Genomic DNA, 15060 nt, shown 5'->3' on the forward strand with positions numbered 1-15060 from the left:
AAAGTAGTAAAGTGAAAAATTTAAAGCAGCAGACAACTGCATGATCTTTCATGCATAAACTATGTTCATGAAAAAGGATCATTCATGAAAAGATACAAAACTACATCATATAAGAGTTCACAGTTCACTCTAAGCTCTTAATTTATTCAAAATGCTTACTTTCATATTTTTAAAAGTGTGAAAAATCATAACTAGAAAAACTCTAGACAATTTGGAAATTTTTCTCTAGTATGTTTAATAGCTTCTTCTCTTAGTCATGTGAACTAGTTTTTATTTTTAATATGCCTAATGGTTTTAACATAATGAATAAATATAATAATTTAAAAGGAATCAAAGAAGGAAAACAATTTTTTTGTGGATGCAATTTAAATAATGATGTTCAGAAATATATTATCAAAAGAACTTTTATCATTCTCATTTAAAAATTTTTTATTCGTATTTCATTTTTTTTACCTTATCTGTATATGGCTCTTCATGGAGATATATTTTCTCAACCACTAATTTATTGTTTACTTTTGAAATAAGTGTGGGTGAAGGAGGCCTAGTATCATGGATTAGGGTTTGAAGGCTACCCTTTCTTTGCTTAACTCTCCTGTATATATGACGTCCCGGGGAATCCTCAGCTTCTGTAGCAGGATCACTAACAATATCGTCGTATTCATGCAAATTCCTCCTTGATGCTTTCTCATTTCTTGAAAAAGATGCCCAACCATACACATATGAACCTTGATCTGAGCTCATATCACCAGATATGTGACGAGACTTACCAAAACTAAATGTTTGAGAGTTTAAGTCATTGAAGATATCTTTACTGTGATGGGAATGTGATTTATTACGACTATGTTTATTCCTTGTTTTCCTAGGTGAACCAGGAGAGGATTTAGTGCCAGAAGCTGAAAGGAGGTAAGGAACGCTTAGTGTAGTTATATCTTCTTCTGGTCTCGAAATAAGGCTTCTAAGAGTTGCACTGATTGTTTCATTCTCTCGATTATTATATGAATTTTCCTGAGTAGGAGGAATGTTGTAATTACTGAGATCATTGATTTCATCAGCACAATCATTTTGGTCAGTCACACAAGTCACATCATCCATGGTGGTGGCTGTTGATTTTGTAGAGGATTCAGCACTCAGGTCAAGGTTATTCATAGTTAAACCTGAATCTTGACCCTCTCTTGAATGAATACCACTCTCAGAATGACTAGTATCTTGGTCTTCTAAGTCAACCATAAACTGTCCATTGCTTAGAGCCTTTTGAGAAGAATCACGATGAATAAGATTTTCATGACTTGCATAACATCCCGAGTCCCTTGAAGATTGTTGTAACCGAGATTCCTCCCCTTCAATCTCTTCTGCAACAGAATATGAATAAATTTAAACCTCATCTTGAATATATTATTATTTTTATATTACAACATAAAGAATTCTAGTAACTAAAGTAAAATTTATTTATATTTTATTTTTAATGTAGTCAGAGTGCTGAATATACTATTATTTTAATATTGTAACAAAAAGAATTCAAAGATCTATAATCACCTCTTGTTTAATGCACTATTTATTTAAGAACTAAAGTTTAGTAGCTTAAATGAATTTTATTCGTATTTTATTTTTAATAGAATTTTAGCCATACAGTTTTTAATTCATTAATTTTCTAATAAACATATCTGTAAAAGAAAAATAATAAGCAAAACTATAAAGATTAAATTCAGTGCATTTAAACTATGTTACATTAACACATTTGTTGAAGTTAATACAGCATTAAAATTAATTTTTGATATTTACAATGTATTTCTATGAATACATATAAATTTATTTACATGAAAGCAAAATATTTTTTAAACATAAAATTGCAACTCCTGTACAACATTATTTGCAATAATTCTGATGAAACAACAAGACAGCTATTATACAAAAATTTCTCTATTATTAGCCTCCAAATCTTATATATGAAATTTCTCTATTATTAGTCCCCAAATCTTATGTACATATATGAAAAACAAAGTTCATTTAAATTTATTGAGGAATAATTCTTAGGATTAAACATTTAATAATTTTTAGGTAAATGTTTTATGTAAACAGATAGCAATATATATGGATTACTTTTATATATGATTAAATGCCTCTATATATTCCTGCGTTTAATATATTCATAGAAAGTTGTATCATGTACATGAAATTTGCAATAATTAAAGGTAGCTGTCAGATGGCATTAGTACACTCTCTATGAAAGTAAAACAGTACAAAGTCTGAAAACCAGACGTCTATTATCCGGAATGATCTAAAATCCGGACCCCAAAAACACCAACAACATTTTCTTGTAGGCATTACGCATATGCATTTGATTTCCCCCTCCGTGCATAATAAAACATCTGTAGAGTCCCGATTCATAATTTCTTTTTGACACTAAATAAAATACCTTGCTATTGAAGAAACAATTATTTTACCATACATTTGTATGATCAGTAATTTGGCTCCGTTGCTGCATATCTGCTTGGCACACATCTCAAACCGAAACAGTCCACATAGATACATCGATGATCTAACTCCAACCTGGCGAATCATTATTTATTATACTTTCCTTTCATCACCGCATGTTTATCAAAGCATGACAAATTGATAATGACTAATGATGATTACAGATTTAAGTTAAATGTGTTAAAAAATGTTGACTAGGAAGAATTTACCAAAAATTTCTTGCCATATGCTAAAAATAGATTTTGTTGAAAATACTCATAGATCCAAATATTACATTTAGGGCTATTTGAATTAAGACTAACTGATTTGTTATTCTTACAAACCCAAAACCATCGCTAGTGCTCGTTTGGCTGCATCGAGTCGTAGAATTTAGGATCCACAGAGACTGCATCAGGCGGTAAGATATCCAGCGCCGGCCCTCAATACTTATATAATGGGAATTTATTTATTCAGAACTGTGATAAGCCTTAAGCATGTGCAAGAAATAGACATAAATATAATAAACAACTAAACTAATACAATTCAGGCTTAATTGTCTCAGTGCACAATAGAAGCAAGATAAAATTTAACAGAACAACTTGTCGTTAGTCGCCAAGCTCACGATGCATAGCCAAATATGTACAGTGAAGAACAGCTAAATTTGATGATGATAGCCGCTAATTTTAAAGGTTTTTGGATATCGCCAAACAAAGGTGAAATTTTCCAATTAACGGATTTTGCAAAGAAATGTGGAGAAACGGTAATAAATGAAGATGATATAAAAGAAGTTTTTCATTGTTATGACAATGCTTCTCAATCAACAATCAATTAATGAATGGCGAAATCTGTAGTATGGTTCTAGATCCAGAAAATACTGCTACTGATAGTGAAGAAAGTGATAGAGAAGTTATTATATACTGAAGATGAGAAAATTTCGATTGACAAGTTAGTCGGAATTCTCAAAATAGCAGTTACAGGACTTCAACAATGTAACTGAACAAGATATTATTTCTGTCTACAGAATTAAAGAGAAAGTATTCGCACAAAAAAAAAAAAAAAAAAAAAAAAAAAAAAAAACGAAGCAACTTATACAACTTACATTGAAAGAAATGTTTAATAAGGTAAACAAATAAATATTAAGCTTTTTTTTTTTTTTTTTATAAATTTTGCTACCCTTTAGATTATAAATGCTTCATTATTTCATAAATCATGATTTCATATTTTTCATTTTATAATTTCTACATGCCATCTTACTAGATTTAAATTGATGATCGATGATCTAATATCTGGAAAAATCCCAAATCTAGAATTGCTGAAGTCCCGACTAGTCCGGATTTCGGACTTTGTACTGTACATGTAATGATATCATCCAAAACAGCATAGTTGTAAAGTAAAAATTTAAGTTGTCTTTGAACCATTTGGCACAATATTGTATTTTGAGCAAAGCGTGAATATTGAAGCTTGGCTTTCTTGAACCAGGAACAGATCCCTTGCCAAGTCACAGTCACAATTTATTTTCCAGATTTCGTCCAACCTGATCTCATCATTCTTTCTTATTAAAATTGTTCTACATGGTCAAAACTAATCTATAAGCCATCTCAAATAATAATAAGCCATCTCAAAAGATGCGACAGCCACTCTTATGAGAAAAACCAAAAGCAGCATTCTCCCCATGAGTGCAGGATTTACGTATAAGCTCCATAAGTTATAAGCTTAGGGCCAAAAAAAATTAAAAGATAGTATAATAGAATTAGAAAGGGGCCTATATATCAAATAGCTTATGGCCTTATCAAGTCTAAATGCGGTTTTGCTCCCCATCCACGCTTTCAGAAATAGTAGGAATTGTTGAGAATCAAGCATTTAATTGATGTTAGGTACAGTTTTAGTGGCATCATTGTTTTGTTGTATTATTATGTTTTATGCATCTGACATCACTGTTATTTCTGTCATTTTAAAGTTTTTATGTAAACACTAAGACGTACATAAAGTTTCTTTATTTTTTTGTTATTAAAGTCCAAAGTTCATTTAGCCATCTCTCTGTTTCGTTAATTTTATAACAGGAATGCTGAAGCAGGTATATGTATTCTGATAGATATTGGCTCCGAAAGTGATTAGGTTATACTTTATAATATTTCAAATACATTTACTCTACAGTGCTTTGAAATAGCAGTATTTAATATACTCTTCATTTCTATGCGGGAAAGAGAATTTAAAAAATTCATCACAGTAACTTATACTTTTTAATATTGTCATTTGTAAATTGTCTCTTGTTTTTAACTTAAAAAATGGAAGGTGAAAATAAACTACGTACCACCAGAATCTCCATCCTGCAACATTTCTGCAGCTCGTAATAATTTAGAACTATGGTCAGGATTTGTAATTCCAAGATTATCTAAATCCAACTTTTCAATTTCTTTAAACGTGTCCAATTCATTGTAACCATTCAGTACTAAAACATTTATATATTCCTATAATAAATATTGAAAATTTAGATTTTATAACAAATATATCAAAGTGCAAGAAAAAACTGCAACTATGCATATTATAATAATTTCTAGAATGCTTAAATACATTGGAATGAATACACTTCTACAACCATTACATTCAGAAAAATTAGTTAAGTAGATTTTAGTTAAAATTAAAATTATCACACATTTATTTCATGAACACAACATAAAAAAATACAAAGGTATATATATTATTGTATAATTCAACTGATTCTTATAATATATAATCGGCAGGTAAGTAAAATAAATGCCAAATTAGACAATGCAGATTACCTGAAGACCTAACTGAGTTAACATTTCCTCAAGAGATTCTGGCTTTTTAGAGTTGTTTAACCACTCACTGTTCACTTTCCGATGGCGATGCTTGATTTTCCTTTCTTCGACAATTTCTTGAACATTGATAAATTTGAAATGACCCACTTTGCCTTGGCACATCCCAACCCAAATCCCTGTTTTATGCTTGGCAATAATATCAACGATATCACCTTTCTGCAATAAAATTTTGTTTTATATAAACTAAAGCAAAGAAAAGAAATACATATATTAAGCATAAATTGAACTCTAATTTAATTTTTGGAAACCTACTGTAATCTGTAGATTTAAGTAATACGGCTCTCATCTGTTTAAACAAGAAACATATTTAATTTACTACTGAAAGAACTGCAGTACTTGCAGAATACACAAAATGACATTTAAAAAAAAAGATATTAAATAAAAATGAAACAATCGAAAGGATTTGTGTTTTAATGACCTGAATGGGTTTCTTAAGGTTTTTCTACGCTCTCACTGAGCTCACAGTGTACATGTATGCTGTTGCACTCACTCCTGCTAATCCATTTCTTTTAGCTTTATTATTAAGCATAATTTTCTTTGCACTTATGCCATATACTACTCAACAGCAAAATTACAGTAATTTTAAAAGCAGCATCTGTTTAGAATTCCTGTTAAGTGTTGGCATACATTTTCTGTTATTTAGTTTTTCTCAGTAAAGTTTTCTTAGTAAGATGGCTTGCAAAACTTTTTTTTGTCTTTTTATTATTAATATTTCATGTGTTAAATTTATAAATTAAATAATTAAATATCATGTTCTTCTTTCTTACATCACATAAAATTCAGCTGAATAGCAAAAATCACAAAATATGTTTTTAAAAAATGTTATGTAATGCCATCAATAGACGACAGGAATTGTCTACAAGGCTTTGTTTCATGAATAACTTTTTGTTTACTTTTGGTAGATGGCATCAGTTTTGCCACAATGCCTCTGGCTTTTGGTCGTAGTGTTATTAAAAATGCTATTATTTTTGTATTGTTTCTGTTTTTGATAGTATCTCATTGAAAAATTTATATTGTTTCAAGATGTAGATTTCCTTTCAAACAGCCTGTCTTTAGAATTTCTGATGTACAGTCTCGCATGCTGAAGATAACAACAACAAGATGGCAACAGTGTACGTTTTAATCCATACACTGTTGCCACTGCTCACTTTCAAATAATTGAGTTTGTTAAAAATTCATTAAAGGTTTACAAAACATATAGTGTTAAATCGAGACTACACTATTCAATATTTGATGGCTCGAGGTACTGTTGTTTTTCTCACAGTACATGAAACATACATACATGCATGCAGATTCTTCATTACTTGTTTAAAAGTAATTATTTGTTTAAAAGTAATACAGGGAGATTCAGTAATACAGGATTTCATGGCAACAATCTGAAAAGTGACTCAGACATTTAAAGTGGTACTTCACCAAATCTCATTTCGAGACTAATAGTCCATTCAGACTAACGTTACATTTTTTAATTAGTTAATTTTTAATTAATTTTTTGTGTGTATAAATATAAAAGTCTTGAGAACAAAGACCATGAGAGAAAGATAATGACTTCTTTGAAGATAACTTTACTTCTTTGCGGGAAGAAATGCAGTTAGCTATGGAATTAAGACATCCATTTTACTTACTTAAGAGAGAAATATTTAGGAAAAAGAAAGTTCTAGAACTTTGCTTAGATCTAGTTCTGAAGAAAAAAAGTAAAGAGTTTGTTCCTATTTTCTTTTCCTCCTTTGGTTATTCAGTTTAACAATTAGACTAGAAAGGTTCTTTAGTCTCAAAATAAATGAATAAATAAATATAACTGTAGGACAGGATTTATTAGCAATAATTTAGTAACACACCATGTTGGTTTCAAATGAGAAATACTAAGTGTTGATGGCTAAAATAAAACTAGCTTTCAACAAATAAATGAGAATATGTTTTGTTCAAAATATTTATGTTGTTACTTTACTGATAAAAAGAAAGAAAGGGAGGAGAAAATAAGGCCGCTTTAAAAGTTCCCTCTTCTTATAAGAGTGGATTTTCTTTTTCAGAGGCATATTAAAAGAAAAAGAGATAAGAGCATAAAGAAAATCCATTTTGGAAATATAAAAAGTTACAAATATTATTTCTTTATTTGCAGAAATGTATTTCAATTAAATTTTACTCGAATTCAATTATGTGGTTTATTTAGGAATAAAGTTTAGAATTTTTCTCATCACCATAAATTCTTGTTTTACTAATTATCTTAAAGGTTTGAGCATGGTTTTCTTAAACATATTTGTGGCCCTTAGTATTCTGTGGAGCCATGACATATTATAACTTTCTCAAGACAAATTTTTACCTGTATGGGCCCCAGTATCCTGGGATACATGAGCAGTACCTACATATTAAGCTGGCACTGTGTTTGAAATATTCAGACCTTTGAATAATGCCACAATTTTTAGACCTACATATAATATGGTATTTGTCATTGAAGTCTTTGCAGTTTTCTTATAAAATCAAGAGAATGCCAACAATTTTGATATTAACATGCTCATTAGCTAGAGAAAAGTAACTTTCATATTTCCTTTGTATCAACTAACATACAAGTTTTTAGTTAGGAATGCAAATAACTGACATTTTCCCCCTATATATTAATTTATTGAACACAGTTCTAATTTTTATATATATCAAATAACAGAATATTGGCACACAATTTTACAAAAAAAAAAAAAAAAAAAAAAAAAAAACTGAATTTAAACTTTTAAATAACGGAAATAAATAAGCAAAATTTAATTATGAGAAACATTAAAAAAAAAAAAAAAAAAAAAAAAAAAGGTTTACTATCATTCAATTTGCTTTTTTACACCATATATTTATGTACAAAACATTTTGCATATAATATACATGAACCTGGGATATAACATGGAACTGATTTACCTTCAACCAGAATAAAAAGGGAAAAAATTAAAATACCCAGTCGAAAGTGCTCATGCAAAGCTTATGAATTTACCTTGAATGCCAGACCATCTCTATCATAGGGACTAGGTGTGCAATCAACAAGAGCCCGTGCTCTTCCAATAAATGTACCTACATATGGATTATGGTCATCTTCACCAGCTGAAGTTGAACTACGATTACTACTGGTAGGTGTGGGAGGTTGTAAACCTGTGAAAAAGATATAAGCATTTTAACATTAATTATTATAAAATCATTCTTTACAAATTGTTTTTCTGCATACTTACGCAGCTTTACTCTTACATTATTAAGAAATGCAGGATATCCAGAAAGTCATTATGCACTGAAAACAGTAACCACAGTAATACTAATGTTAATAATTGTTGCCATCTCCTGGAAATTTATAGTTGGTTATCTTATAAGGTATTTCTCCTGCCTTCCTAGCGTGCCTTCGTGGTGTAGTGGTTCTGTATGCTGGGCTGATATTCCAGAGGTCCGTGGTTCGATTCCCGGCGAAGGCGATTGCTAATTTTTTATCTTGCCTGCTTCCAAAAATACCTAATGTCTCTACAGTGGTGCCCAAACTACAAAATGTGTTGGACAATGATTCTCCTCACCCAGGATTTGGCGATTGGGTCCCCTAAAATCCCCATCGCCCTTTAAAAGGGGGAGTATATAAAGTATTTCTCCTTCCTTCCTAGCGTGACTTCATGGTGTAGTGATTCTGCATACTGGGCCGGTATTCCAGAGGTCCGTGGTTCGATTCCCGGTGAAGGCGATTGCTAATTTTTCATCTTGCCTGCTTCAAAAAACACCTAATATCTCTACAATCTGATATTATGCTAATATTTTCCTGTGTGGGAAAGGGGGGGCTCTGAAGTTTATGTTTTGTGAATATAATCTACTTACACTTTAAGGATTGCATGCTGAAATTGTAGCAGACATACAATAAATCACAACACATACTCCAAAGAAAATCTTCACTAGTATACTGAAGGGTGTACAGACATATCCGAATGCCGATAGACATCAAATTAACACAGTGGACAGAAGCCTATTTTGCTTAGTGGCCAAGGGCTAATGAGATGTTTAAGAAATTAACACCTTCTATAAGAAAACAATGCAATGATATGACTCAGTAATAATTTCAGAACATGCTAATTTTTTGGACTTTCAGTGTATAAAATATTCAAGCAGCTGCACAATCAATATGGATAAGAATAAACCACATACAGAAATACATGTATGATACTACTTTTATAGAATAATTTTAAAAAACACTCAAAGATAATTTGGAAAGCTTGAGTAAAATAATTATAAATCTGATGTGAATGAAAATAGATTTAATGAAAAAAGCATTATTGCTTTTGAAAGTAGCGGGTAGATTAATGATACAGATTTTTTTTATTACAGTTTAAAAAGCGGAAAACAATATTATTTAATCTGCATATCTCACATCTTAATAGAAAAAAAACAATTAGAAATAAAAAATTAGTGGGAATATGAGACACAAAAATCTATTATGCTCAATGCTCTAAATTCATTAAAATGTAGACTTTTTTTAACTTACTTGAACCTGAGCCACTAGGAATACTTTCTATAGAACTCCCAGGTTGAATCAGAACATCAGCACTTTCTATACCTTCTCCAATCTATAAAATGAATAAAATTTGGCATATATAAATTGCATGAAATATCAAAAAGCATTATAGTGGAACTTCTGGATCACAAACAAATTAGCTGAACAAAAATTGCCTCAGATGATGAATGGTGTCTTATGTTGCCAACTTGAGTGCCACTGAACAACAAACATGTTCAAAAGTGTTTTGAGTTAACTTATGCCATATAATTAACATCCAGGGATTTTTGAAAACATAATTTCAACACTTTTCATTGCTTAACTTTCATTAACAAACCCTGGCAGCAAATGACTTACACAGGACCATAAATGTGGTCTGGAGGAAATTACGGCCAGATTGGTTTGCTGCCAGAGATTTTGAACATTTTGCCATTTAAAACTTATTTCTGATATTGTGTCTCTAGGTAAAATTATGGTCTACAAAGTTAATAATGAAGATACTGAGAAATTACTAGATGACCATAACATGTGAACTTAAGAAAGTACTACAACAATTTAAGAAACAATAACAAGTGATTTTGTAATAGATGCCTTTAGAATAAGAAAAAAGGAAAAAGACCCCAGTTTTCTGATTAACGAAATTTGTGCAAAATGGGATAAGGTGCAAAGTTTTCATGTAACAATAAATCTTATTAAGAAGCAGTAAGCACATGCATTTGGAGTTTCGATACCATGTCTTACTTTAGAAACATTTTTAAATGTAGGCAATAACAAATCCTATTGGACAAATTTTGAGGGAAACGGAGATCCAATGAATCTCAAGCAGTGTCAAACAGCACTTACAGACAAAGAAAATTATCTGATGATTTTATGGAAGGAAATTGCGCATCAGTACAATATACTCTTCCTCATCATTTTTAACTATGACGTCCTTTCTTCTTTGCACAGGAACAGAAAAATTAAATTTAGTTTTATACCTTTCATTTAGTCACGGACTCGTCGGGACTTCGGCGATTCCCGGTTATAGATCATCAGTTTAAATGTGGTAAGATGGCATGCAGAAATTATAAAATTAAAAATATGCAACCATAATTTATGAAATAAAGAACAATTATGATCTAAAAGGTATCAAAATTTACAAAAAAAAAAAAAAAAAAAAAAAAAAAAAAAGCTTAATATTTATTTGTTTACTTTATTAAACATTTATTTCAATGTAAGTTGTTCAAGTTGCTTCGTTTTATGTGATAATACTTTCTCTTTAATCCTATAAACAGACATAATTTCTTGTTCAGTTACAAACTTCCGCTGTTGAAGTCCTATAATTGCTGTGTCGAGAATACCGACTAATTTGTCACGAAATGTTTTCGTTTTCAATAACCTCTGTGTCACTTTCTTCACTATCGGAAGCGAATTATAATGACGAGGAATTTGATTTAAATCATATCAAAGACGGAGTACATCGAGACGAAATACTACATTTAGTAAGGAATTATAAGCCGAATAAAATAAAAGAATCTGCCTTGAAGATAAGGATAGTGCTGACAGATCAACTTCAAATCCATTGTGCGCCGCGGCGTTCCCCCTCCCCCTTCGCCGCAGAGAAGCGTGAAATTGATAAACAGATTTCGGAATGGTTAGAAAAACAAAGGATATGCCTTTATCCATTTTTTGCAGCAATTCCACATTTTGTTTAATGGACTTCGAAACATACTTTCGCTTTGTAGATCTTTTACATATTAGTAAATATATATCGGAAATTCTATTTGACATAATTGAAAGTTCAAGCTTACTTTTATGAAATTGCTCTAACAGTCTGCAAAAAATAATTGTTGGAAAATATGACCTATTGTAACCCATTTTCTGCATCATCTCTTCTCCTTGAAATATTTCTAACTTTTACATAAGGTTTATTTTAAGGAGATATAGTAGTTATTTCTACTTCGTTTTTCACTGCCACTGTTTGTATTAAGAGCGGACTGTTCCAACCTAATTAAGATGCAAAAAACGAAGCTTGATGTTACGTCATCTGGAAAGCTGAGTCGTGCCGATAGCTGATTGGTTGCCGTGAGATGACGTCATGTCTACTTCAGGTATAAGTATCTCTCGTCGCTCTCTTCCCCTTATCCAGCTGCTTTCTAGATCTAGAAAAAGCATTTGACAAGGTGTGGCATGAGGGTCTCCTCTACAAGCTGCACTTTATTCATCTGCCCATCAGTTTTATTAAGCTCATGAAAAGCTATCTTAAAAACAGGACCTTTCAGGTAAAAATTAATGACTCTCTCTCTTTAAGAAAAAGAATTAAAAGCGGAGTGGCTCAAGGAAGCGTTCTGGGACCGCTTCTATTTAATATCTACACGAATGATATGCCGAATGATATGCTTCTATTTAATGATATGCTTCTATTTAATATCTACACGAATGATATGACTTTGAATGCAAAAGTAGTGAAATATGCCGACGACACAGCAATTTTAACCAAGTCGCTAAAACCTCAGCTCGCTGTAGATAAACTTGAAAGCGCAGTAAATATTATAGCACACTATTATGATTCATGGAAATTAAAAGTAAATCCGTCAAAGAGCCAAATTCTCCTTTTCAGACGTCATCGGAAGTTCACTCCTGTGAATGTAAATATAAAAATTAATGATCAATCCCTAGCAATAGTTTCAAGTACCAAGTATCTAGGAGTGGTCTTCGACTCACAGCTGTTATTCAAAGAACACATGGAGTATGCCTTGCGCAAAGCCACCGCTGCTAAAATGTCTCTTTACTCTTTAATAAGAAGAAATGCTAAATTAAATATCAGTCTCAAGAAGAAGATCTATACCAGTTTAATAAGACCTACCCTACTTTACGCAGTGCCTATCTGGGCCACTGTGTACAAGACTTATAGACACAAACTACAGGTCTTTCAGAACAAAATACTCAGACAAATTGTTGACTCCCCATGGTTCGTACGTAACCTGCAGATACATAAAGAACTAAAAATAAGACCCATAGCTGATCAAATTCTCACCACGAGCCACAATTTCTATGCTAAAATAGAACTTTCTCAATACGAACATATCCGTGATCTGATAAATTATGATCCTACTATAGAAATTGCAGCAAAGCGCCCAAGAGGCATCTTCCATAACAGCAAATGGTGAAATGTGTATATATTGTACATAGTACTATTATCTTTATTTTATCTTCATTGTGTCATTTTACCAGTGTCTTTGATACTTTATAGGCTTATGGACATGATCCGTGTACCTGGATCTTCAAAGCACTGATCTTATATTTGTCATTTTCGTAATCTTCTTATTGTTATATCAGAGACTTTGTAATATTGTGGACTTATGGACATGATCCGTGTACCTGGATCTTCAAAGCTCTGACTATTTATTGCTAGTGTAAAATGTTTTTCACCATTTGCTACTTCACTCAAATACCATCGTCTCTATATGTATATAGTGTATAGTTTCAGTAACTCATGTGCCTCAGTGTTGTACAAGAACTTTAGTGTTTAATTTCTCAGACCAAGACTTCACTGAATTGTGATATCTACTATTTCAAGATGCATTGGCTGTGGACAGTTCACGGGAGGGTGACCCCCACGTGACTACCACTGTCCAATCTGTGTTATACAGCAAGGATGAATTTGAATATTTTGTTTAGCTAATCTGTTGCACTTAGTTGTGCCATTTGTCTTCATTTAGATCATGATATTAGTTTAATTATTCCAATCTGGATAACCTGTTTCAAAACTTGATAATTATTAATATATCCAATATTTCTCATTGCACGCGTAAGCTGCTTTGCTCGGAGTCTGAACTTGGGTGGGTGACCAACCATTTGATAGGCTCCTGCCAATCATCTTCCTCCACTCCACCTACATTTCACAAAATTTGACAAGTTTCGTTTAGTTGGCGCGGCGTAAATCGCCTTAATTAAAAACTTAAGTACCAATGCCTTAGGGCAATTTACCAACAGAGACGGTTAACGTAGCGGTTGGCTACTAATTGCCGCCTAGCCATTGACTCGATTTCGATTTCTTCGCCTTATCTCCGTTTTCTCATCTGAGATTTTCTCCAGGTCCGGATTTATTTATGTCAAGTGCCCTTGGGCTTTAATTCTGGAACCGGCAACATTGCTCTTCGCAATAGCTCAGTCAATTATAGAGTCTAAGGCTTATTCCCCCATTAGCTCCTGCCCTTCTGGACTCACACTTCGAACTTATTCTCTTTTCAGCGCCCAAAGAGCAAACATCTGATGACAGCCGGAACACATGAAGCAGAATGCTTGATAATCTCGGCATAAGTGTAACTTGGCTTATTCCTTCTGGTTCCTGTTTCTTTGCTCCTTGGTGTGCCATTCCAGCCCCCATTGGAAGACGATATTGCGATGCGTACAGTCAAGTGATAAGTGCCGTGGTTCCAGTCTACAAGATGACTTTTCCTGGATTCTCAAAAGAGGCTACGATGTGAGCGACTGCCGTGGCCGACATCCTGTTTTCATGAAGGCGGCATCTTTAACACAAGTGTTTTTCCCGAATTAGCGGCGATCTTTTCCCAAGCTGTGATTTCTCGTGTGTAACTACAGTGAGCGGCGTTTTGCCGGTTTAAGTTCTCTCAAGGATTTAATTTAATTTTCCAGGTGCCTTCTTGACCACGAAGCATGGACTCATTGATAGTGTTGCGAATTTGATTAAAACCGCGTAGTTTTCTGTTTAGTGATATGTTTTTCGCGTATTGAAAACCAGTATTTGGAGATCAGGTAAAATATTTACTGTGTCTTTAATAGTGTAACATTCTTTAAAGTAAAAACCCTTGGGGTTAATGGATTATCAACTATGTGTAATTTTTGATAATGATTATGTTATACTCTAAGTTTCTGATATTGATTAAATTTACTCATTGTATTTTTATTTTTATATATTGTTAATAAATTGGTTAAGTTTAAAACTTTTGTCTTCAATGTCTGCACAGTACATAACCTTAGGGAACTTCTATTGCTACTTCTGTTAAAAGTTTAATTTTACGACTTTAAACTTTGCTTTTGCATCAATAATAAGCCGGATCCAATTCGAAGATTAAGGAACAACGCTATCCGCAACATTAACTGAATTAGATAATTTTAGCTTAGCTTATACCGTCCGTTATACATTAAACGCGCATGCGTAAACGTATTATGCGCATGCGCACACGCATATTCGCAGCCGTAAAGGTCTTACGCGCATGTATAAACGCTTATGCGCATGCGTCGGATTATGGGTGTCCGAATTAACGACTTTTG

The 15060-nt window shown here is 32.3% G+C and overlaps 1 protein-coding gene across 1 annotated transcript in view; it reads right to left on the minus strand.

Annotated features, from left to right (window-relative positions):
- LOC118193437 (uncharacterized) overlaps positions 1-15060 on the minus strand; it is a 421049-nt gene that overhangs the window by 9241 nt on the left and 396748 nt on the right. Inside the window, exons 13-17 of the mRNA XM_085812477.1 lie at positions 9775-9856; positions 8260-8414; positions 5232-5447; positions 4763-4919; positions 454-1349 (exon numbers count right to left, since the gene is read on the minus strand). Coding sequence (XP_085668603.1) covers positions 454-1349; positions 4763-4919; positions 5232-5447; positions 8260-8414; positions 9775-9856 — 1506 coding nt within the window. The remainder of the gene's footprint in view (positions 1-453; positions 1350-4762; positions 4920-5231; positions 5448-8259; positions 8415-9774; positions 9857-15060) is intronic.

The sequence above is a fragment of the Stegodyphus dumicola genome, chromosome 3 (genome assembly GCF_044657685.1).
Source record: "Stegodyphus dumicola isolate Sdum_Otavi_A_Nest chromosome 3, ASM4465768v1".
Taxonomy (NCBI): Eukaryota; Metazoa; Arthropoda; class Arachnida; order Araneae; family Eresidae; genus Stegodyphus; species Stegodyphus dumicola.